This window comes from Jaculus jaculus, chromosome 21 (genome assembly GCF_020740685.1).
Source record: "Jaculus jaculus isolate mJacJac1 chromosome 21, mJacJac1.mat.Y.cur, whole genome shotgun sequence".
Lineage (NCBI taxonomy): Eukaryota > Metazoa > Chordata > Mammalia > Rodentia > Dipodidae > Jaculus > Jaculus jaculus.
In genome coordinates this window covers 6268511-6294733 of record NC_059122.1, presented here as the reverse complement: position 1 = coordinate 6294733, position 26223 = coordinate 6268511, and the positions used below count along the sequence as shown (strand labels likewise).

The 26223-nt window shown below is 45.2% G+C and overlaps 1 protein-coding gene across 2 annotated transcripts in view; it reads left to right on the top strand.

Moving 5' to 3' along the window:
* Tmem59 (transmembrane protein 59) overlaps positions 1-22955 on the top strand; it is a 27975-nt gene extending 5020 nt beyond the window's left edge. The window contains exons 2-8 of one of the 2 annotated variants that reach the window (XM_012951913.2): positions 6164-6269; positions 8749-8843; positions 10147-10299; positions 11527-11608; positions 14043-14127; positions 16890-16998; positions 22330-22955. In XM_012951913.2, coding sequence (XP_012807367.1) covers positions 6164-6269; positions 8749-8843; positions 10147-10299; positions 11527-11608; positions 14043-14127; positions 16890-16998; positions 22330-22485 — 786 coding nt within the window. In that variant the 3' untranslated portion in view covers positions 22486-22955. The remainder of the gene's footprint in view (positions 1-6163; positions 6270-8748; positions 8844-10146; positions 10300-11526; positions 11609-14042; positions 14128-16889; positions 16999-22329) is intronic. The other variant, XM_004671334.3, reaches the window with a different exon arrangement.
* The last annotated feature ends 3268 nt before the right edge of the window (positions 22956-26223 follow it).

Genomic DNA, 26223 nt, shown 5'->3' with positions numbered 1-26223 from the left:
TTTTTTAGGTAGATATTATAAAATTACTATATTTTATACCTTTTATTCTCAAAAATACATTTGCATAATTTGCCATGGCTCACTCAGATACGCAATAGAAGTCATATTAATAACAAAGCTAATTAATGCCAGTGTGGTCATTTTGTATCAGGGTATGGCTTTGGGCTTTGCAAGCCTGTGGTCCATTCCCAGCTCCTCTGTTAGCATCTGTATCCTTGCTGATCACTTCCTGGTAGCTTCGTTTTGTCAGCTGCAGGAAGAGCTCATTCCTTGCAGAGCTAATGTGAAGATCAAAGATTTTATATATCTATATACACATATATATATATATATATATATGTATGTATATGTATATATGTATGTATGTGTGTGCGTGCGTATATACATATATGCATATATATATTTTACATATATAATATTTTTTTTGATGTAGGGTCTCACTCTACCTCAGGCAGACCTGGAATTCACTATGTAGTCTCAGGGTGGCCTCGAACTCACAGGCGATCCTCCTACCTCTGCCTCCTAAGTGCTGGGATGAAAGGCGTGCGCCACCACGCCCCCCCTTAAAGATAGTATATTTGACACTTAGTACGCCGTCTAACGTACCACAGGTATTTCTGTTCTGCATTACAGCGTCAGTTTAGCATGTATTGTATGAGTACTGAGTAAGAAGAGAATAGTTAACCTGGCATGTGGCTCACACCTAAAATCCTAACACTCAGGGGGAGGCTGAGGAAGGAGAATCGCCAGGAGTTTGAGGCTAGCATGTACAAGTGAATAAGGTCCAGTGTCCCAAAAAAATAAAAAGAGAATGAACAAGTGTAGTGAGCTTGACTTAGCTAAGTTAGCTAAGGATTTAAAAAAAAAAAAAATGCCTGTGAAAGCTATCTAGACAGTATTGGCATTGAGGGACCTTTGAATTACTTCCCTGATAGTCAGTATGGTGGCCAACACCCTTTCCTTATGCCCTGTGTTAGAGGTGGTAGTTTTTTGTGTGTGCCATGCATCTGGAGGCCAGAGTAGACACTTGGAGTTTCTCACTAAACTCAGAAAGAATTGCATTTTGTTTTTATATTTATTTCTTTTTTTTTTTAATTCAGACCAAAAAGCAATTCTTTAGTCTCTGAACCCCTCAGGACTGGGGTGCAGACATGCCTGACCATGCCTCTTTTTTTTTTTTTTTAATTTTTTTTATTATTTATTTATTTGAGAGCGACAGACACAGAGAGAAAGACAGATAGAGGGAGAGAGAGAGAATGGGCGCGCCAGGGCTTCCAGCCTCTGCAAACGAACTCCAGACGCGTGCGCCCCCTTGTGCATCTGGCTAACGTGGGACCTGGGGAACCGAGCCTCGAACCGGGGTCCTTAGGCTTCACAGGCAAGCGCTTAACCGCTAAGCCATCTCTCCAGCCCCTTGCCTCTTTTTTTTAACCTTTTATTTTCTTTTTAATTTTAGAGAGAGAGAATTGGCATGCCAGGGCCTCAGACCCTGAAATTGAACTCCAGGCGCTTGCGCCACCTAGTGGCAATGTGCGATGTTGCATCTGCCTCATCTTTGTGTGTCTGGCTTACATGGGACCTGGAGCATCAAACATGGCTGCTTAGGTTAAGCACCTTAACCACTAAGCCATTTCTCCAGCCCATGTCTAACTTGTTAAAAAAGTTAAAGTAAAAATTTTTGTGCTAGCCTGCAAAGGACACAGTGAAAAAAGCAAAGAGGCAACCTACAGAATGGGAAAAAATCTTCGCCAGCTATATATCTGATAGAGGACTAATATCTAGGATATACAAATAACTCAAAAAGTTAAATAATAAGGAATCAAACAAGCCAATCAAAAAATGGGCTATGGAAGCCGGGCGTGGTGGCGCACACCTTTAATCCCAGCACTCGGGAGGCAGAGGTAGGAGGATTGCCATGAGTTCAAGGCCACCCTGAGATGACAGAGTTAATTCCAGGTCAGCCTGGACCAGAGTGAGACCCTACCTCGAAAAACCAAAAAAAAAAAAAAAAAAAGCTATGGAGCTAAATAGAGCATTCTCAAAGGAAGAAATACGAATGGCATATAAGCATCTAAAAAAATTCGACGTCACTAGTCATCAGGGAAATGCAGATTAAAACTACATTGAGATTCCATCTCACTCCTGTCAGATTGGCTACCATCATGAAAACAAATGATCATAAATGTTGGCGGGGATGTGGAAAAACAGGAACCCTTCTACACTGCTGGTGGGAATGCAATCTGGTCCAGCCATTGTGGAAAACAGTGTGGAGGTTCCTAAAACAGCTAAAGATTGATCTACCATATGACCCAGCTATAGCACTCCTAGGCATATATCCAAAGGACTCATCTCATTTCCTTAGAAGTACGTGCTCAACCATGTTTATTGCTGCTCAATTTATAATAGCTGGGAAATGGAACCAGCCTAGATGTCCCTCACCTGATGAGTGGATAATGAAGATGTGGCACATTTATACAATGGAGTTCTACTCAGCGGTAAAGAAAAATGAAGTTATGAAATTTGCAGAAAAATGGATGGACCTGGAAAAGATTATACTAAGTGAGGTAACCCAGGCCCAGAAAGCCAAGCACCACATGTTCTCTCTCATATGTGGATCCTAGCTACAGATGATTGGGCTTCTGCGTGAGAAGGAAAATACTTAGTAGCAGAGGCCAGTAAGTTAAAAAGGAGATATAAAGGGAAGAGAAAGGAAGGGAGAAGGGTACTTAATAGGTTGATACTGTGTATATGTAAGTGCAGTGATTGAGATGGGGAGGTAATATGATGGAGAATGGAATTTCAAAAGGGAAAGTGTCAGGGGGGAGGGAGGGAATTACCATGGGATTTTTTTTTTTATAATCATGGAAAATGTTAATAAAAATTTAAAATTAAATAAATAAATAAATAATAAAAATAAATATATTCTTTGAAAATCAGAAAAAAAAATTTGTGTGCTAGGGATCAAACTCATACCTGATGCTTCTGCAGCAAGCACTCTTAATTAACCTCTGTCATATCTCCAGCCCTGAGATATTCTGTGTAACCTTGCCAGTCATTTGGGATACACAGAGCATGAAATGTCTGCTTATTTGGAATTATAACCATACAGGACACAAAATGCTTAGAATAAGGATGTAATTTCCTAAAAATATTTATTTATTTGAGTGAAGGAGAAGTAGACAGAAATAGAAAGTGCATCCTTCATCCTTTCTATTGCAAACAAACTCCAGGTGCATGTGCTACCTTGTGCATCCTGCCTACGTGGGTATTGGGGAACTGAACCTGGGTCCTCAGGCTTTATGGGCAAGTGCCTTAACCACGAAGCCATCTACCCAGCCCCCAAGGATGTGTTTCTTAGTAGCTACTATTTGTGTGCTTAGTCTGTGCTGGTATTATGCTAATAATCTGGTTTTTGTTTTTGTTTTTCTCTGTAGATTCTTCACTAGGGTATGTCGACCTCCCAAGTACTGGGCTTACATAGTCATCATCACCATGCTGTTTTCGACTTTTTTTAATGTTTTATTTATTTGTACAGGAAGAAGGAAATGGGTACACCGGGGCCTCTGGCAAATGAACGCCAGACACATGTGCTACTTTGTGTATCTGGCTCTATGTAGGTCCTGGGGAATCGAACCTGGACCATCAGGCTTTGCAAGCAAGTGCCTTTAACTGCTGAGCCATCTCTCCAACCCCTGTACCGGTGTTATGTAATACATTAAGTGTCAACATGGTGCCTGGCATACTGTGGGTGTTTTAATTTTTGCTTATTTTTATTTGTTTATTTGAGAGCGACAGACACACAGAGAGAGACAGAGAGAGAGAGGGAATGGGCACACCAGGGCCTCCAGCCACTGCAAATGAATTCCAGACGTGTGCGCCCCCTTGTGCATCTGGCTTACGTGGGTCCTGGGGAATCGAGCCTCGAACCGGGGTCCTTGGGCTTCACAGGCAAGCACTTAAACTGCTAAGCCATCTCTCCATCCCCTATTATCTATATTATTGATGTCCTGTCTGCTAGCTAGTGTAATTCATATATGCAAGATTGACGTTCTCCTTCACAACCAAGGAAATGGATACTCAGAGAGATGAAGCAGTTTTCCCAAGTGTGAACCGAGTACGTGAGCTGAGCTCCAACCACAGCTGATTCCTGAACCCGGTCTCTTCAGCATACCCATACGGTTTTCTGAAATTGGTTCTGGATGCCTTTTGGGGTTGATTTAACAAAAGAAAGCAGATCTGCCAGCCTGCATTACATGAGAGCCTGTCTAAAAAGAAAAAAAAATGGCAGAGGGTACTCAGAGCGTGCAGGAAGGGAACACTCCCATCGCTGTGGCGTTAACTGTCCGGCCTTGCCAAAGTCCTCCTTCGAGGTCTTTGTGCCACATGCATCCACTCTTGAGAATACAGGATATCCAACTCCCGAGGCAACTATATAAGCCCATGGAAGTCTCCGTGGGGTCAGGGAATGTTGAAAAGGAGGGATATGAAATGAACTTGCGTGTGCAGGTGCATTGTGGGATGTGAAGTGTTCTAAATGTCCATGCTGGGCATATGAAGCCAACTTAATGTCAAAAATAAACTCTTAAAACAAAAAAAAGAAAGCAGATCTGATCTGAGTGTGTTGGCACTTGCCTGTAGTATTCAGAAGGCAAGAGAATCAAGACCCCTTCTCCAAAAAAAAAAAAAAAAATCTGTAAATAAAATATCATTTAGAATAGCTCTTGATCATGAGCTCCTGTTTGCAATATTAAAAAAAAAAAAAATACGTGTTGTTCCAAAAAAAAAATGCTTTCACTCTCTTATAAAAGCTGCTATGGTACGAAATATATTTTTACCTTAACTATAAATGCAGCGACAGCTGGGGTTTACAATGTGTCACATCTCGGCGTTTATGATAAAGCTTATTTAGTAGTACTCTTGCAGCTCTCTTGTCTGAATGTGTGTATGGATGGATGGATCTATTTTTTGTTTTGTTTTGTTTTTCGAAGTAGGGTCTCACAGTAGCTCAGGCCGACTTGGAATTCACTCTAGTCTCAGGGTGGCCACGGACTCACTGCGATCCTCCTGCCTCTGCCTCCCCAGTGCTGGGGTTAAAGGCATGTGCCACCACGCCCAGGGCTCTTGTCTCTTTTTATGACGATAAAACTGGTATTTCCATAGGTAAAGTGACTGCAGTTCTTCACCTAAAATGTTTGATTCAGATCTGACTGTGGTAGCCTTTCCCATTCATCATAGTCAAGTTGCTCTTTACTTGCGCTTTCAGATAAATTAAGGCCATTTTTTAAAAAAATCCTTTCCTGCCCGGCGTGGTGGGGCGCGCCTTTAATCCCAGCACTCGGGAGGTAGAGGTAAGAGGATCACTGTGAGTTCGAGGCCACCCTGAGACTCCATAGTGAATTCCAGGTCAGCCTGGGCCAGAGTGAGACCCTACCTCGAAAAACAAACAAACAAACAAAAAATCCTTTTCTACAAATGTTTTTATAAATGAATACCTCACGTCATCAAGGTCTTGGACCATTTGCCATGTCCAAGTTGCACTAGGCTGGGCTGATGGATTGTGCAAAACTGGGTCCAGCAGAGGCACACCAGCGGCCACTCTCCTCCCTTCCTTCCCTGCTCAGGATTCGGGCCATCTGTGTTGTTCTATTTTCAGCTTTTCTCCTCATAAGTTAATGACCCCTAAGTGCAGGAAGAGGGCGGGGTTTTCAGCCACTAGGTTGTTTTTTTTTTTTTTCCTTGACATCACTTCTTTAAAATAACAAACTCTGATCTCTTTATGTGCCAAAGATCATGGATCTTACCTGGCTTCTAGCTTCCCCCCCCCCCTTTCATTTATAAAAAAAAAATCTACCAGATAGTTTAATATAAACCCTACTGGGCTGGAGAGATGGCTTAGCGGTTAAGGCACTTGCCTACAAACCAAAGGACTCACAACTCCCCGGGACACATGTAAGCCAGATGCACAAGGGGGCACACGCATCTGGAGTTCGTTTGCAGTGGCTGGAGGCCCTGGCGCGCCCATTCTCTCTCTCAAATAAATAAAGTAAAATATTTTAAAATGAACCCTACTAACTTCGCTTTGTTTTTAATTTTTTGGGGGGGGGTGGCGGCAAGAGAAAAGACTTGTTTTTTATGGTAATCATCTTATTCTTGAACTTCCCAGGAAGAGGAGTTGTACGCATGTCAGAGAGGTTGCAGGCTGTTTTCAATTTGTCAGTTTGTGGATGATGGAAGTGACTTAAATCGGACCAAATTGGAATGTGAATCTGGTAAGCCGCCACCCTAAAAGACGTCCGCTCCAGCGCTCCCTCTAGTTGACTGATGCACAGGTCTCCTAGAAAAGCGGCAGGCAGCACGCAGACCAGTCACCCAGCATTCTGTAATTCTCCGTTGAGAGTTTTACCAGATGCTGCTAAAAATTTCCCAGCCATTCAATTCATGTGCCGTGGAGACCGTGTGTTTATTTTGGGCTGTGGGTAGCACACCTTTGTTCGACTGAACGCTTGTTTAGACAAGCTAGAGTAGCAATTACACTCCTCTTAATATCCAGCGCCGGCCCTTCACCGATCGCGAGTTGACTTAGCGCCAGGCGCCGGCCCTTCACCGATCGAGAGTTGACTTAGCGCCAGGGTTTTTCACTGAATCGTGTTTACACTCCGAAGTGTTTAATATCAGTGTATTCTCAGTCCACTGTGCCAGTGAATGGAACCAGAGGTGGTGTCACTTCACATCCCTGGGCCTGCCTTCTGCTCAAAGGGAGGTGTTTAATGAAATGAACCCGTAATTAGTCAGGGTAGCAATTCCCCCACCCCCCGTCCCCGCGCCGTGCCGTCCTGTGAGGCCGGCACTCGATTTCCGCGGCTCCCTCGCCCCTAGTGACCGCGTTCATCGCGCTTCATTTTCTAGCCCCTCGGACAAGTGTCTGACAGACGCGTGACCGAGTTGAGAAGAAAAATAAAATCGCTGCAGTGGTAGAGTGGGGTATTTTGTTTGTTTGTTTTTCCAGGTAGGGTCTCACTCTAGCCCAGGCTGACCTGGAATTCACTAGGTAGTCTCAGGTTGGCCTTGAACTCGTGGCGATCCTCCTGCCTCTGCCTCCCGAGTGCTGGGGTTAAAGGCATGTGCCACCACGCCCGGCAGGTAGAGTATTTTTTTTTATCAACATGAAAATAAAAGGCTAGTGAAGCAAGTCTATCTGGCAGAGGCCAGTTTTAAGTTCATGATGTTTTTCGGGGCTGGGGTTTGACTCCGGAGCCTCAGTGTATGTGAGGCATGTGCTTGCCTCGCATGGGCTTCATGCCTAGCCTCACCTCAGCCTTAGAGACTCGTACCATGGAACGTTCCAGTTCACTTTGCTTAGAGTGACTGTTCCATTGTGTTTTTCCTCTTGCCACGTTGATGCCTTTTGTTTTGCGACTGAGTGACCCATTTCTTAGTGATAATCTCAAAACACACATTATCTCATCCAACCCCAGTGGTTTTCCTTTAGAAATTAAGCTGGACCTCACGGCACTGGCCTGCACTTCTCCCTGTTCGGGAAGCTGAGGCAGGAGGATCGCAAGTTCAAGACTTGCGTGGGCTACCGATTTCAGTTCCAAGCCAACCTAGGTACCTTGGTGAGCCCCTGTCTCAAAATGCAAGCCTGAGCAGGGCTGAGGGTGTCGTGCAGTGGCGGAGCATTGTCCGTGGGAGTTAGCAGTCAAAGCGTGAATGCTCTGGCTCAGGTCAAGTATGGACTTAAAACCGTCAGCGGCATTTGCCGGACGCCAGTGTCGAGCTTTCCACTACCCAGACCTTAGCCATGGGGTCCCTAATGTCGTCATGAAGCCAGAGCCCGGGTCTCCAGTGAACAGGTACACACACGAGACATTTGACATGTGCACTTAGAGACAGCAAGGCAAGACAGAGAGAGAGAATGGATATGCCAGGGCCTCTAGCCACTGCAAAGAAACTCCAGATGTATGCATCACTGTGTGCAGCTGCCTTTACATGGATACTGGGGAGTCAAGCATGGGCCATTGGGCTCTGCAAGCAAGTGCCTTGACCACTGAGTCACCTCTCTGGCCCAAAATAATTTCTTCCTTTCTTTTAAAAATTTTTCTTTTTTCGTGGTAAAGGTCTCTTTAGCCCAAGCTGACCTGGAATCCACTCTGTAGTCTCAGTGTGGCCTCGAACTCATGGCGCTTCTCCTACCTCTTGCCTCCCAAGTTCTGTGATTAAGCCACCATGCCCAGCTCCCAAAATTTATTTTTGTTTAAAAAATCTTACTTATTTATTAATTTGAGAGAGACAGAGAACATAAGCATGGGTGCATTAGAGCCTCCTGCATCTGCAGATGACCTCCAGACACCTGCCCCACGTTGCGTGTCTGGCCTCAAGTGGGTAATGGGGCTTGGGGCCATCAGGTGTTACAGCAAGTGCCTTTAACCACTTTAAGCCATGTCTCCAGCCCAAAGATTTTTTTTGTTTGTTTGTTGTTTTTTTTTTGTTTTTGTTTTTCGAGGTAGGGTCTCACTCTGGTCCAGGCTGACCTGGAATTAACTCTGTAGTCTCAGGCTGGCCTTGAACTCATGGCGATCCTCCTACCTCTGCCTCCCGAGTGCTGGGATTAAAGGTGTGCGCCACCACGCCCGGCAAGGATTTTTTTTTTTTTTACATATATAATATGCTAGGAGTTCTCTTTCGTAGATGCCTCCTTTCCTTTCCCCACCCTCCCCTCTTTAAAACTCGGCCCTTTTTCTCTTTCAGCTTGTTCGGAAGCATACTCCCGAGCCGATGAGCAGTACGCTTGCCACCTTGGCTGCCAGGATCAGCTGCCCTTTGCCGAGCTGAGACAAGAACAAGTACGAAACAGTCTTGCTTGCGTAGATGGCTCGGACTGGTATTATGTTTAGCTCCACCGTGACCTCATGTGTTATGTCCTGTACTTAGGTTTCACCCATCAAAATTATGTTTGCAAGCGGAAGTTAACTGGAGACTTACATAATGCCTTTCGGCTAAAGTTGTATTTATATTCCTAATTGCATCTTGTTCTCACAGTCCAGAAAAATATCCCCACTTTATGTGAGAAGAACTGAGGCTAAGTGAGGCCCTTTTCTCCATCCCCATGCCATTGCCTTGAATCAGGTTATCGTTTGTTTGTTTGTTTGTTTGTTTAATTAGAGAGAGAGAGAATGGGCATGTCAGGACTTCCAGCCACTGCAAGCGAACTCCAGACACATTTGCCACCATGTACATTTGGCTTACATAGGTCCTGGGGAATCGAACCTGGGTCCTTAGGCCTCACAGGCAAACACCTAACTGCTAAGCCATCTCTCCAGCCCTCATTTATTATCTATGTTACTCAGTTTCCAAACTGCTGTTTCATTTTAACTCTTTAACCCATCCTTTATTCTGCATCGAGATATTTTTGTTACTTGGTGGAAATCACATACGTGCTATTTAGCATAGCCTAGCTCCTGATACCTCTAGATTAGTCAGTTCTGAAAGGTCCCTACACCTCTTCTGTGTACACTAAACGCACTGTAAAAGGTTCTTAATTTTTCAAACTTTTACGTAGGAAATGCAGTCACGTGTTAGAAAGCCCAAGATACAAAGAGTCTGTGTGCATTCATAAGAATCCGTCTCTTCTTTTTTTTTTTTTTTTGTGGTTTTCAAGGTAGGGTCTCACTCTGGCTCAGGCTGACCTGGAATTCACTATGTAGTCTCAGGGTGGCCTCGAACTCAGCCGATCCTCCTACCTCTGCCTCCCGAGTGCTGGGATTAATGGCATGCACCACCACGCCCAGCTGTACCTTGGGATTTTGAGTTTTACTGTATTAACTTGCATTGACCATGGGGTGTAACACTAATGATTATGCTGGATTCGCTTAAATTATTTATATCCCATCCCGGTAAGATTTTCGTTCCTTTTTGGCCTAGTGTGGTTTTTCAAGATTGGGTCTCGCTGTACCCCTGGCTGACCTGGAATTCACTTGTGTAGTCTCAGGGTGGCCTCAAACTCACGGCGATCCTTCTACCTCTGCCTGCACACCCAGCCCATCCCTTAAGATCTGAGTAATCTTGATTATGTTCTCTTAAATAAGCATGTATATAAATAACAAAGCGATGTTATTTGTTCACGATTTAAGTTTTTTCTTTGTTCAGCTCATGTCCCTGATGCCAAAAATGCATCTCCTCTTCCCTCTTACGCTGCTGACGTCATTTTGGAGTGACATGATGGACTCCGCCCAGAGCTTCATAACCTCTTCCTGGACCTTTTATCTTCAGGCTGATGATGGGAAAATAGTGATATTCCAGGTGACAACTGTGCCTCATAGATTCACCTAAAAACCAGCGACAGTAAATGTACATGTCTTAAATGAGTGTCTTGGAATAGAACGTGTATTCAACTGTTTAAAAATAATTTTTCATATTTTATTTATTTATATGAGAGAGAGAGTGGGCGCGCCAGGGCCTCCAGCCACTGCAAGCGAACTCCAGACGCATGCATCCCCTTGTGCATGTGGCTTATGTCAGTCCTGGAGACTTGAACTGGGATCCTTTGGCTTTGCAGGCAAACACCTTAACCACTAAGCCATCTCTCCAGCCCCCATTTAAAAATATTTTAGTCAAATCGTAATGGTTATTAGGCATTTATGTAAACATTCAGCGTTGGGGCAGTGTGATTACCTTTCCTTACATCCCCTGTAAGTGTTATTTAAAGCCAGTCAGTTCTCAGTTGTAAAGTATCTGATTAAACTGAAAGTTGAAGTAGAGAGATAATATAATGCACTTTGTATATTAATTTATGTCTTACTTCATTTTACTTTATATTGGGACACAGTCTAAAATAAACCTCAGTAGGCAAATTCCTTGTGTGCATATCAGAGTACTGCATCACCTAGTATGTTGTTGACTGAAATGTACATTTCAAACCATCTCTTGTGTTTTTGGTTTTTCAAGGTAGGGTCTCACTCTAGCCCAGGCTGGCCTGGAATTCACTATGTAGTCTCAATATGGCCTTGAAATCACAGTGATCCTCCTACCTCTACTTCCCAAGTGCTGGGATCAAAGGCGTGCGCCACCTCGCCTGGCATCTTTCTCCTTTTATAATGTTGTCAGGAAATTAAACTCACTAAACAGTTGATAGCACCAAAAATCTCTCCTTTTGCAAGATATGTAGGAAATGCAGTTTTAAAACATTGTGGTTCATGTGTTTTATTTTTATATTATTCTGTTTTTTTCTTTTTTTTTTTCCTATAAATATTTTTTTATTTATTCTGTGTTTAGAAGTTGCAGTTTAAGTACTATTAACAACAAAAAACATAACAAAGGCTTCCTATAAGTGAAAAAAATAATTATAAATGCTGAAAAAATTGGCCTCATTAACATATTTACAGACTTTTACTTAATACATACTCCTTTGGAAATTATTCTATTTTTTTCTTAATTCAAGTGTTTATAGAGAGGTAGAGTTTTTTTTTACCAGGAAAAAAAAAAAGCATAAGAAGTGTAAATGTCTTAACCGCTTTCATACCGTTTCAGTCTAAGCCAGAAATGCAGGATGCACCACAGCTGGAACAGGAGCCTACAAACTTGAGGGAATCATCTTTAAGCAGAATGTCCTGTAAGTCTTCTGTCAGATACTTGAATAAAATCGTCAGGAGGCCAATCTGGTTGTAGTGGATGGAGTTGGTTGCCTCTCTCTCAGATTTCTAATTGACGAGGTCTTCGAAGTGAATTTGCGTTTCTAACAAGTTCCACATTGCACTGTTCTGAGAACAGTTTCAAAGCATGTTGTAAATCTGAACTAATAAGATAATGTTCTTTCCTAGCTAACTGAATAGTGAAACTACCCCAAAAGCGCAAGTTCTCTGTTCTATTTTTATTTCTTTTTTCAATATTTTATTTTTATTTATTTATTTGAGAGAGAGAGAGAGAGAGACAGAGATACAGAAATAGGCAAGTAGAGAGAGAGAGAATGGGCGCACCAGGGCCTCCAGCTACTGCAAATGAATTCCAGACGCACGCGCCCCCTTGTACATCTGGCTTACGTGGGTCCTGGGGAATCGAACCTGGATCCTTTGGTTTTGCAGGCAAATGCCTTAACCGCTAAACCAACCCTCCTAGCCTCTGTTCTGTTTTTTATTTCTACACTGCTTGTGAATTTTAGCTCCCAGAGCATAAAACATCGAGCTCGTGCTGAGGAGATACGTGGCTCAGTAGACTAGTAAAATGCTGCCGCACAAGCATGAGGCCCTAAGCTGTGCCCCCCGCACCCAGGTGAAGATGCCAGAGTGTGCTGCCTGCCTTTGAACCCAACTGTGAGGAAGCAGAGACAGGAAGACGCCTGGGCGTGCTGGCTAGCTAGTCTGCAGCCATGTTAGTGAGCTCTGGGCTCAGCAAGAGACCCTTCCTCAAAGAAGAAGGTGGGGAGTGACGGGCTGTGGAGATACGTACAGCGGTTAAAGACCCTTGCTTGCAGAGCCTGCATCCGGGGTTCACTTTCTTAGTAACTTCACGCAGCAGGCACACGAATGTGGTACCTGCGTGTTTTTATCATTTGCAGTAACAAGAGGCCCTGGCAGACCCCACCCCCCCCACACACACACACACTTTTACTTCTTGTCTCTTAAACAAATAGAAAACATTTCTTCTTCTTTTTTTTTTTTTTTTTTTTTTTTTGGTGTTTCAAGGTAGGGTCTCGCTGTAGCCCAGTCTGACCTGGAATTCACTTATGTACACTCAGGGTGGCGTTAAACTCACAGTGATCTCTCCTACCTGTACCTCCCGAGTGCTGGGACTAACGGTGTGTGCCACCACACTGGGCTTTATTTATTTATTTATTTATTTTATTTTTTTTTTACTTATTTTTATTTACAACAGTGAGAGAGAATGGGCACACCATGGCTTCTAACCACTGCAAATGAATTCAAGATGCACGCGCCACCTGGTGCATCTGGCTTACATGGGACCTGGAGAATCAAACATGGGTCCTTAGGCTTCACAGCCTAGCACCTTAACCGCTAAGCCATCTCTCCAACCCTCGTTTTTTTAAAATTTGATTTATTTGGGCTGGAGAGATGGTTTAGCGTTTCAGAGCTTGCCTGTGAAGCCTGAGGACCCCCAGTTCGTGGCTCGATTCCCCAGGACCCACGTTAGCCAAACGCATAAGAGGCCACACATGTCTGGAGTTTGTTTGCAGTGGCTGGAGGCCCTGGCGCGCCCATTCTTTCCCTCTCTCTGTCTGCCTCTTTCTCCCTCTGTCTGTCACTCTCAATAAATAAATAAAAATGAACAAGAAAATGAAGAAAGAAATTTAATTATGTATTTGTGGGCGTGTGCACGCTACCCCTCATGCGTTTGCGAGAGACTCTTGCTGCCGCAAAAGTACACAAGACACCTGAACCACTTTGCATCCAGCAGCTTAGGAATCGACCCCGGAACAGCAGTCTTTGCCACAAGTGCATTTAACCACTGAGCCACCTTCCCAGCCTCTGTAACTGCCTTCCTGTATATACTGATCTCACGAACCTTCTGATTGTAGTGTTGAATGAGAATGATTGGTAATGATAACATATGTGAAGCTATTTTAATTAGATAAAACATACCAACTTCTATCATTCGAGCCCACATCTAATTGAACAGAAAACATCAATATCAACAGCATTTGAAAGTAAGACTGGAAGGTAGGTGTGGTGGCATGCTCCTTTAATCCCAGCACCCAGGAGGCAGAGATAGAAGGATTGTTGTGAGTTCGAGGCCACCCTGGGACTACCTAGTGAATTCCGGGTCAGCCTAGACCAGAGTGAGACCCTACCTCGAAAAAAAAAAAAAGAAAAGACTGGAAACTCAAAAATTTTGGTGCTGATCTGGCATTCACTCTGTAGTCCCAGGCTGGGTTTTTTTTCATGTGCCAAGGGAATTTTTACAGGTTATAAAATATGTCAGATTATACTTACAATAACAGATATCTGTCAGATGCATCTATATCTTGAATCAAATGTGTGTAACTAGAATTTAGGATACAAGATGTCATAACTTGTGCCTTATTATCTCAGCAGATCTTCAAATGAGAAGCTCACAAGCACACAGGAGCTATCTTGAAGATGAAGAAAGTGATGGTTTTTTAAGATGTCTCTCCCTGTACGTAGTGTTCTCTAATATGCATATAAAAGATAAAATCATTTTTATTATTTTTATTTATTTACTTGACAGAGAAAGAAGAGGAGAGGGAGAGAGAGAAAATGGGTACGCCAGGGCCTCTAGCCATTGCAGAGAAACTCCAGATGTGTGGCCCCCACCCCAGGCATCTGGTTTACATGGGTCCTGGGGAATCAAACCTGGTTACTTTGGCTTTGAAGGCAAATGCTTTAACCACTAAGCCATCCCTCCAGCCCATTTTTGTTATTTTTAAATTGGCAGTTCAAAACTTTAAAAAAAAATACCTTTTCATCTTTATGTTAAACTTGTACTTTTGACTGTTTTAGTTTGGAAGGTAATAAGAATAAGCATCCTCCCTTTTAAATTGAAACATAATTGTACAAATGTGTAGGTTAACAGTGTGATGCTTTAATACATGTATACATTGTGTAGTGATCAGACAGAATCGTTAGCATACCCATCACTTCAAATATGCATGTCATTTCTTTGGTGAAAGTTTCAAAATCTCTTGGGGGCTGGAGAGATGGCTCAGCAGTTAAGGTGCTTGCCTGCCAAAGCATAATGCCCCAAGTTCAATTCCCTAGTCCCCACGAAAAGCCAGATGCACAAAGTGATGTATGCACATTATTGTTAACTGTAGTCCCCCTATTGTGACCCTTGAGCTTACTCTTATCTCCTGGTGACTGTCCTTCTTTGCCGTCCTCTTCTTCTGTCACTTTAGTAAAACAAAATAGCTTTTCTCAAAGTGCAGTTCCTTTATTTATGTTAAAAATGTGCTCCTCGGGGGCTGGAGAGATGGCTTAGCGGTTAAGCGCTTGCCTGTGAAGCCTAGGGACCCCGGTTCGAGGCTCGGTTCCCCAGGACCCACGTAAGCGAGATGCACAAGGGGCGCATGCGTCTGGAGTTCGCTTGCAGTGGCTGGAGGCCCTGGCGTGCCCATTCTCTCTCTCTCTCTCCAGCTAACATGGTCTAACATCTGGCTAACATGGGTCCTAGGGAATCAAGCCTGGATCCTTTAGCTTTGCAGGCAAACGCCTGAACTGCTGAGCCAGCCCCTGTGCCAGGGATTCTTAAAGAGAGCAGGACAAGAGAGAACTGGGACTAACGGGTACCTTATGCCCTCCCAGAAAAGACGGTCAAGCCTCGTGAGAGTGTGAGGAGGGTTCTGTCAGATTCCCCATGCTCTCCTCCCTCCCAGGAGTTCTCATGGAAGCCCTTCCTTCCTGTCTCTTCTCTCCACAAAAGAAAAGGCAAGGGGGAAAGACTGCAGCCCATGCCCGACAGTTGTGAGCCAGATGTCACATATATCCTTCTTGTGGAAGCAAATTCCTTAGTCCTAGAAGAGAATGAATGCACTTCAATTAAAACTATTTATAGGGCTGGAGAGATGGCGTAGCGGTTAAGCGCTTGCCTGTGAAGCCTAAGGACCCCGGTTCGAGGCTCGGTTCCCCAGGTCCCACGTTAGCCAGATGCACAAGGGGGCGCACGCGTCTGGAGTTCGTTTGCAGAGGCTGGAGGCCCTGGTGCGCCCATTCTCTCTCTCTCCCTCTATCTGTCTTTCTCTCTCTGTCTGTCGCTCTCAAATAAATAAATAAAAAATTAAAAAAAAAACAAACACAACTATAGCCACGACTGGAGAGATGGCTTAGCAGCTAAGCACTTGCCTGCGAAGCCTAAGAACCCAGGTTCCATTTTCCAGGTCCCACGTAAGCCAGATGCACATGGTGGCACACACATCTGGAGTTCATTTGCAGTGGCTAGAGGGCCTGGTGCACCCAGTTTTTCTCTCTCTTTATCTTTAAAAAAGAAAAAAAAACCTTGAAAAGTGGAGGGAATGACATCTTGTCACCCAAATAAAACACTTTTTTGGTTTTTAGAGATAGGGTCTCACTCTAGCTCAGGCTGACCTGGAATTCACTATGTAGTCTCAGGGTGGCCTCAAACTCGCAGCAATCCTCCTACCTCTGCCCCCCGAGTGCTAGGATTAAAGGCGTGTACCACACGCCCAGCTATAACACTTTTTAAGTATGTTAGTTAGGTAATTTTTTTTTTTTTTTTGATTTTTCAAGGTAGTGTCTCTCACTAGTCCAGGCTGACCTAGAATTCACTCTGTAGTCTCAGGGTGGCCTCAAACTCACGGTGATCCTCCTGCCTCTCTCTCCCTAGTGCTGGGATTAAAGGCATGCGCCACCATGTCTGGCTGAGATCATTTTTTATTTAAGAAATATATATTATATTTTTATTTTTTTATTAGTGAGGGGGAGAGAGAATAGGTGCGCCAGGGACTCTAGCCACTGCAAACGAACTCTAGATGTGTGTGCCACCATGTGCATCTGGCTTACGTGGGACCTGGAGAATCGAACCTGGGTTCTTAGGCTTCGCAGGCATGCACCGTTACCGCTAAGCCATCTCTCCAGCCCTTATTAGATAATTTTAAAGATAGTAGACAACATTTTGGTTGTATTATTAAAGATTTATTTTTATTTAGTAAAGAGACAGAGATCAAGAATGGGCACGCTAGGGCCTCTAGCTTTGCAGATAAGCTCCAGACACATGCACTGCTGTGTCCATCTGGTTTATGTGGGACCTGGAAAATCGAACAAGGGTCCTTAGGCTTCACAGGCATGCACACTTAACCGCTAAGCAATCTCTCCAGCCCCATAAGGCTGATTTTTGACATCGTTATGCTTTTCCACCTTGAGTTAGGAAATTCCAGTACGACTGATGGTTAAATTTCGTTCCAGGAACTCGGGCTGGATTTTGACCATGACCCTCGTCCTGTCTGTGATGGTGTTGCTCTGGATCTGTTGTGCGGCCGTTGCCACGGCTGTGGAGCAGTATGCTCCCTCCGAGGTGAGTGATGTAACCCCCGGGCCCCGGGAGCCCCGCTGAAGCCGCCTGTTCGTTTAGCTGGATGGAGCGAGGGCTTGCTGGGTTTGCTCTGGGTGCAGCTGGTTCACACGCAAATCACAAGTTGGCAAACAGGACAGTCACATTGCCAGCTTCCTGCACTATCACGCATGTTCACCGACTTGAGCAAAGTGTCTGTCCTTGGTTCCCTGAGACTGAAGAGAACGGTTGGCAACATTTCCTAAAGTGGTATGTGACAGAGACGACCTCATACAGCCACGTAACGCAAGCTAGTTGCTGTGCATGGTAAGAAATGACGGCTGCTTTACAAGCTGTGAGACCCACCTTCTTAATTCTGACTTACTCGTTCCGTGGATAACCACAGACCTCGCGACTTACTGAGCATTAAAACTTAACGAGGGCCTGGAGAGATGGCTTAGCGGTTAAGCGCTTGCCTGTGAAGCCTGGGGACCCCGGTTCGAGGCTCGATTCCCCAGGACCTATGTAAACCAGATACACAAAGGGCACATGCTTCTGGAATTCGTTTCCAGTGGCTGGCGGCCCTGGCGCACCCATTATCTATCTTCCTTTTTCTCTGTCTGTTACTCTCAAACAAACACCAAAAATTAAAACAAAAACAAAAAAAAAACACTTAACTGGTCTTTGGGCTGGAGAGATGACTTAGTAGTTAAGGCTCTTGTCTACAAAGCCTAACCATCAGGTTCAATTCCCCAGTACCCACATAAGCTACATGCACAAAGTGGCACATGCCTCTAAGGTTCATTTGTAGTGGCCTGATTTACCCGTTCCTTCTTTCTGCCTCTTTTTCCCTCTCTCAAGTACACAAATAAAATTTAGCCCAGTTGTGGTGGTTTACACCTTTAATCCCAGCACTCGGGAGGAGTGGTAGGAGGATCGCCATGAGTTCGAGGCCACCCTGAGACTACATAGTGAATTCCAGGAGAGCCTGGACTAGAGTGAGACCCTACCTTGGGGGAAAAAAAAACTGCTCCAGAAAACATAATTGTTAAGGTAAAGGATTTTGTTTTGGGGAAAGGCTGCAATTTTCTGATTAAACTTAGCATTCAAGAAAAGCAAGTTAAGCTGGGCGTGGTGGTGCACGCCTTTAATCCCAGCACTCGGGAGGCAGAGGTAGGAGGATCGCCATGAGTTTGAGGTCACCCTCAGATGACATAGTAAATTCCAGGTCAGCCTGAGCCAGAGTGAGATCCTATCTAGACAAACCATCTGGCTTATGTGGGTCCTGGGGAATCGAACCGGGGTTCTTAGGCTTCAGAGGCAAACACCTTAACCACTAAGCCATTTCCTCAGCCCCTCAATATTTTTGGTTTTTTTTTTTTTTTGGTTTTTCGAGATAGGGTCTCACTCTGGTCCAGGCTGACCTGGAATTAACTCTGTCATCTCAGGGTGACCTCGAACTCGTGGCAGTCCTCCTACCTCTGCCTCCCGAGTGCTGGGATTAAAGGCATGCATCACCATGCCTGGCTCAGCCCCTCAATATTTTTTTTTTTTTAATTTTTATTTATTTATTTGAGAGCGATAGACACAGAGAGAAAGACAGAGAGAGGGAGAGAGAGAATGGGCGCGCCAGGGCTTCCAGCCTCTGCAAACGAACTCCAGACGCGTGCGCCCCCTGGTGCATCCGGCTAACGTGGGACCTGGGGAACCGAGCCTCGAACTGGGGTCCTTAGGCTTCACAGGCAAGCGCTTAGCCGCTAAGCCATCTCTCCAGCCCCCCTCAATATTTTTAAATAAATAAATTCACCACATGCTAGCTACTGCTTCCAGACTTAGCTGACAAACCTTGAGCCTGTTCTCCCAGGCACCGTTCCAGGTGCTCAGTTTGAACTCATTCATAAGTCCTCGTGTCCTGTGAGGTGGCTGCTGCTCTCACCCCATTTCCCAGACGGGAACTCTGCAAGAGTTTGTAAATTAATTAACCCACGTACCATAAGTGGTCGATGCAGAGCATGAGCTCAGTCTGAGTCCAAAGCCATTGTTCTCTCTGGCCTGCCTGGATCGTAAGTGAGGCAGCTAGCTGAGTGCCCCCTATCAGGAGGTGCCACCCCGTGTGCCTGCTTTGACAGATAAGGTAGCGACGCCTCGTCACTGGGACCATACGGTTCATGTTGGAGCCGTGACGTCCGGTTCTTCCCTGCGCAGCTCCTGGTGGCCAGGATGCCCTCTCCTCACGTAACAGTGCCTCGTGCTTGTAGTCAGGTGACCCTTGAACTTTTTCCTTGACGTGATGTCACTGCCGTGGCAAGTTTGTTTTGTGTGTGGCTTTAATTCTGTGAGATATTCTCTCCCCTTGTTTCCGAGTTCTTCCGGGGAACACGTACCTCACTGCTCCTACACACATCCCCAAAGATCCCTGTCACCATAAAGCTGCCTGAAGCAAGTTGTTTTCATAAGGGGAATCGGAGTGGCCAACTGCTTAGGTCAATAGTTTAGAAAATATCTCAGTTTTATTTTGCCTTTTGTCCAGTAATTATAACACACACAGTAACCACAGAAGCACTGTACAACTGGACCATCCATATGGTACCGTCCACTTCTCTGTGGAAATGGTACTGTCTCCAATAGATTTTCAGCTGCCCTCTTCTGGGGGTAGAATTTGGGGTTCTTTGTGCCAGGGTCTCACTCTAGTCCAGGCTGACCTGCAGCTCACTCTGTGTCCCACACCATCTTTGAACTACAGCCGTTCCCCTGCCTGCGGCCTCCCAAGCACTGGGATTAAAGGTATGTGCTGCCATGCCCAGCTTGGCTTACCCCTAGTTTTCCCCCCTATTTTAAATTTTGTTACTCATTTATTTGAGAGAGAAAAAGAGGCAGAGAGAGAGAGAGAATGAGCACATCAGGGCCTCCAGCTGCTGCAAATGAACTCCAGATGAATGTGCCACCATGTGCATCTGTTTTTACATGGGTCCTGGGGAATCAAACTCAGGTCCTTAGGCTTTGCAGGCAAGCACCTTAACTGCCGAGCCTCCTCTGCAACCCCATTTCCCCTATTTTTTTCTAATATTTTTATTTATTTATTTGAGAGAGAATGGGCACACCAGGGACTCTAGCTGTTGCAAATGAACTCCAGACACATGTGCTACCTTGTGCATCTGGCTTACGTGGGCCTTGAGGAATCGAACCTCAGTCCTTCCTTGGGATTCACAGGCAGCACCTTAGCTGTTAAGCCATCTCTCCAGACCACTCCCATTTCTTAGTAAAGAACTTTGATTTTGCGTTTATATCTTCAGGAACTCAGCATACATCTAGTAGACCTACTGTCAAAAGAATGTTTACATGGTCACTATTTTCCAATGGATTTTGAGACGCTTGCACTGATTCTGTCATCCAGTCATTCTTTTTAGTATCTCGTTGGCTATAAAAGTATGTTTATGAAGACCTTTATGTTTGTAACAGTGCTCTATTTACAGTCTTTGTAGTCACACACTTGAAAAATAGTATGTATCACTTTCCATAGATGGTAGGTTAAACCGTGTAGTAGCAGAAAACAGACTGGCCTTTTCTTTCTTTTTTTTTTTTTTTAAATGAGAGATTGAGAATTGGCATGCCAGGGCCTCCAGACACATGCACTGCCTTGTGCACATGTACAATTTTGCACCAGCATCACCTGGTGCATCTGGTTTACGTGGGATCTGGGGAGTCGAACATGGGTCCTAAGCTTTGCAGGCTGGCGCCTTAACCACTAAGCCATCTCTCCAGCCCCACATCCTTCTACTACTCAGCAGGAAAGTTAAGATCACAAAGGACGTGGTCACGTGAGCGTCCTCCAGAGAGAACTCTCGCTGTGACCGAGCACACTACCTTCATGACTTGGATGATTGTACTTCCTGGCACATGACAGGCTGCTTCCTTTGGCCGCCCACAGGGCGCCCAGTCTCAGGAGACACTCTTCTCAGTGATGGGTGTAGGACTTGTTAAAATTTTATCAGTTTACTCATTTGCATGTTTCTTTGCCTGTGTGTATATGAGCATGCTAGGCTCTCTTGCCCCTGCAAGAGAACATCAGACACACACACCACTTTGTACCCTGCTTTCCCTGGGTGGTGAAGAATTGAACCCAGACTGGCAGGCTATGCAAAATAAAGTGCCTTTCACGACTGAACCATTTCCCCCAGCCCCCTGTATAGGATTCTTTTTATTATTGATAACTTCCATAATTGTAGACAGTACACCATGGTGATGCCCTCCTCCCCCTCCTCTTCACAACTCCTCTCTCCATCATAACCCCTCCCCCTCTCAATCAGTCTCCTCCTTATTTTGATGTCATGATCTTTTCCTCTATTATGAGGGTCTTGTGTAGGTAGTGTCAGGCACTGTGAGGTCATGGATATCCAGGCCATTTTGTGTCTGGAGGAGCACGTTGTAAGGAGTCCTACCCTTCCTTTGGCTCTTACATTCTTTCTGCCACCTCTTATGTATAGAACTTTTAAAACAATCATTAAATTGTTTGTGTATGTTGTTTGGTTGGTTTTTGCTTTGTTTTGTTTTGGTTTTGTTTTTCCAGGTAGGGTCTAACACAAGCTTAGGCTGACCTGGAATTCACCATGTAGTCTCAGGGTGGCCTTGAACTCATGACAATCTTCCTACCTCTGCCTCCCAAGTGCTGGGATTAAAGACATGCACCACCATGCCTGGCACTTTTATCTTATTTTATTTTAAGATTTTGTTGGGCTGGAGAGATGGCTTAGTGGTTATGTGCTTGCCTGTGAAGCCTAAGGACCCCGGTTCGAGGCTCGATTCCCCAGGACCCACGTTAGCCAGATGCACAAGGGGGTGCATGTGTCTGGAGTTCGTTTGCAGTGGCTGGAGGCCCTGGCGCACCCATTCTCCCTCTCTCTCTCTGTCTCTTTCTCTCTCTGACTGTTGCTCTCAAATAAATAAATAAAAATAAAAGCAAATTAAAAAAAAAAAAAAGATTTTGTTTATTAGAGAGGAAGAGGCAGTTAGAGAGAATGGGAGAATGGGTGCATCAGGGCCTCCAGCCACTGCAAACGAACTCCAGACGCATGCATCCCCTTGTGCATCTGGCTTACGTGGGGTCCCGGAGAATCCAACCAAGGTCTTTAGGCTTTGCAGGCAAACACTTTACCCGCTAAGCCATCACCCCAGCCCTGGTGGTTTGGTTTTTGAGACAGGGTCTCCCCGTGTCCTGCTGGCTTGGAGCTCATGACAACTGCCGTGCCTCTGCCCCCTGAGCACGGCCTTACGGGCGGGCGTTGCTGTCGGGAAGCTCACAGGGAGAGCTTTCCTAAGTGCCTGCGTTGATGGCATGCGCTGCTCTTTGTCTTGCAGAAGCTGAGCATCTATGGCGACTTGGAATTCGTGAATGAGCAGAAGCTCGGCAGGTACCCCGCTTCCTCCCTGGTGCTCCTCAGACCAGAACCCGCAGAGCACGAAGAAGCGGGGCCCCTGCCTGCAAAAGTGGATCTCGCTCACTCAGAGATCTAAGCTGCTCTGCTTGCTTTGTTTTTTCCCCTCCCCCCCAAGAGTCACCTGTACTTAAACTTCCATTCTTCATAGAGCTTTTTAAGGTGATTTTGTTGGATATAGGCCTTGAGAAATCATTGTAAAATGCAAATAAAGTTACCTGAATCTGTGAAGACTGTATTTGCTACAACTTCACCTGTAATTTTTTTTTTCCTAGTAATTTAAGACACGGACATTGGGGTCGTATTTTTCTTTTTACTAATATCTGTGGCTACTTTGTTAGTTGCATCTTTTCTCCCTTTAGCCAAATTCTACCAGCTGATCACAGTTGTCCACCTCCGGCCAGGACGTGTCACTTAGTACTGGACTCGCTCCTGCTCCAAAATGGCCTCCCAGCTGGACTCCTGAAACTCAGCAGCAAAGGCTGTTTAAATGACACTACGTGCCCATTGTATTGAGTCAAAATGATTAAAATTCTATTTGAGTAATTATGTACTGAAATGTGAGTGTCTGATTTTCCTGGTCTTCCCTCCCAAACCCAGAGAATTACAAAGTGTTCTCAGCTTTTGGTCTCTTAACAGGGTGGCCAGGGTTGAAGTGGCAATGGCCCTCTTTCCAATGTGTGTGGTGTCGTTCTGAACAAGCTGTTAGCATCAAAGTGTAACATCAACATGGTTTCAGAAGGAATGGAGGGATGGCTTAGCGGTTGAGGCATTTGCCGGCAAAGCCAAAGGACCAAGGTTCGATTCCCCAGAACCCATGTAAGCCAGATGCACAAGGGGCCCACGTGTCTGGAATTTGCAGTAGCTACAGGCCCTGGCGTGCCCATTCTCTCTGTGTCTGTTTCTCTCTATCTCTCTCGCTCTCTGCTTGCAAATTAAATAAATAAATATTTTACAATTTTTAAAAAAAGGTAATTTCAGAAGCTGGGTGTGGTGGCGCACACCTTTAATCCCAGCACTCAGGAGGCAAAGGTAGGAGGATTACCCTGAGTTCCAGGCCACCCTGAGACTACATAGTGAATTCCAAGTCACCCTGGGCTAGAATGAAACCCTACCTCAAAAGAAATAAAAAAAAGATATTTTCAGAGAAAACTTTATTTTGTTCTTGTGATATAAAATTAACTCTAGGGCTGGAGAGATGGCTTAGCGGTTAAGCACTTGCCTGTGAAGCCTAAGGACCCTGGTTCGAGGCTCAGTTCCCCAGGTCCCACATTAACCAGATGCACAAGGAGGCGCACGCGTCTGGAGTTCGTTTGCAGAGGCTGGAAGCCCTGGCGCGCCCATTCTCTCTCTCTCCCTCTATCTGTCTTTCTCTCTGTGTCTGTTGCTCTCAAATAAATAAATAAAAAATATTTTTAAAAAAATTAACTCTAGGTTTGACTTGGCAAAAAAAAAAAAAAAAATCTTCCTTTACCAACAATGACACAGATTTGAAATAGGAATGAGGGGGCCTGGGGAGATGGTTTAGTGATTAAGGCGCTTGCCTGCAAAGCCAAAGGATCCCGGTTCAACTCTCGAGGACCCACATAAGCCAGATACACAGGGGGCACATGCATCTGGAGTTTGTTTGCAGTGGCTGAATGCCCTGGTATGCCATTCTTTCCCTATGTCTCTCTCTCTCCCTCTTTCTCTCAAATAAATAAAGAAATAAAATATATCCAAAAAGAAAAAGAAATAGGAGGGCTGAAGAGAAGGCTTAACAATTAAGGCGCTTCATGTTTTTATTCATTTGCAAGTAGAATTCACTATGTTGTCTCAGGGTGGCCTCAAACTCATGGCAATCCTCCTACCTCTGCCTCCCAAGTGCTGGGATTAAAGGGGTGTGCACCACCATGGCTGGCTTTGGCTTTTCTTTATATTTATTTAACACACAGAGCTGGGTGTGGTGGTACATGCCTTTAATCCCAGCACTGTTTACTCCACGTCCTGCTACATCTGGCTTTTACATGGTTTAAACAAATGTTTTATTTTTTTTTAATTATTTATTTATTTATTTGAGAGCGACAGACACAGAGAGAAAGACAGATAGAGGGAGAGAGAGAATGGGCGCGCCAGGGCCTCCAGCCTCTGCAAACGAACTCCAGACGCGTGCGCCCCCTTGTGCATCTGGCTAACATGGGACCTAGGGAACCGAGCCTCGAACCGGGGTCCTTAGGCTTCACAGGCAAGCGCTTAACCGCTAAGCCATCTCTCCAGCCCAAACAAATGTTTTAAAAACAAAAAGCCTGTGGGGTGGCAAAGGTAGGAGAATCACTGTGAGTTCAGTGCCACCCTGAGACCACATAGTGAATTCAAGGTCAGCCTGGGATAGAGTGAGACCTTACCTCGGGGCGGGGGGGAAAAAAAAAAGCCAGACGTGGTGGCGCACACCTTTAATCCCAGCACTTGGGAGGCAGAGGTACAAGAATCGCCATGATTTCGAGGTCATCCTGAGACTACATAATGAATTCAGGTCAGTGTGGGCTAGAGTGTGACCCTATCTTGGGGGCGGGATATATATATATGGGTGGGGAGATGGAATTAGTGGTTAAGGTGCTTGCCTGCAAAGCAAAAGAACCCAGGTTCAATTCCCCAGGACCCTCATAAGCCAGATGCACAAGATGGCACATACATCTGGAGTCATTTGCAGAGGCTGGAGACCCTGGCACACCCATTTTTTTTTCTCTCCCCCTCGCTTTTTCTCTCAAATGAATAAAAATATAGTATCTTTTAAAAATTGGGGCTAGAGAGATGGCTTAGTGGTTAAGGTGTTGAAGACCCAGGTTTGATTCCCCAGGACCCGTTTAAGCCAGATGCACATGTGTCTGGAGTTCATTTGCAGTGGCTGGAGGCCTTGGCATGCCCATTCTTTCTCACTGTCAAATAAATAATAAAATATTTTTAAATTTAAAAGAGCATGTGTCGGGCTGAAGAGATGGCTTAGCGGTTTAGCACTTGCCTGTGAAGCCTAAGGACCCCGGTTTGAGGCTCGATTCCCCAGGACCCACGTTAGCCAGATGCACAAAGGGGTGCACGCATCTGGAGTTCATTTGTAGTGGCTGGAGACCATGGCGTGCCCATTCTCTCTCCCTCTCTCTCTCTCTGCCTCTTTCTCCCTCTGTCGCTTTCAAATAAAATAAATAAAAAATTTTTTAAAAGCATGTATCTACATTTCTTTTTGGGTTTGTTTTTTTTTTTCGAGGTAGGGTCTCGCTCTAGCCCAGGCTAGCCTGGAATTCACTTTGTTCTCTCAGGGTGGCCTTGAACTCACGGCGATCCTCTTACCCCTGCCTCCCCGAGTGCTGGGATTAAAGGTGTACGCCACCACACCTGGCTTTCTGCACTTTTTTTTTTTTTTTTGGACAATTCAAAATGGCATTAGCTTTCTAGTGTTAGTGGAAATGCACAATCTTTCTTTCATGGGACAGATCTTCAGTGAGTGGCTGGGTGCTTTCTAGCCACTGAGCAGAGACCAGTGGCACTTCTGAATTGCGTCTTCCTGGAACCAGGGCCCTGTGGTCCCTGTGTCTAAGGCCCTGGGGTCACATCTCACCTGTCCAGCACACTGTGTGACTGGAGGTGGAGTTGCCTCCTTCCCCTCAGAACTTCTGTCTTGCTATCAAATCCCAGGATATCACTGTCAGACAGCACCCAGGGGAGAGGGTGGGTACCTGAAGTGAGCACTCCCCCCCCCCCCAACGCCCGTTCCTCTGCCAGGGATGCAGCCTGGGAGGCAACTGGGGAGGGTGTGGCCTGGGTGAGCCTCTTGTCCCTCCCT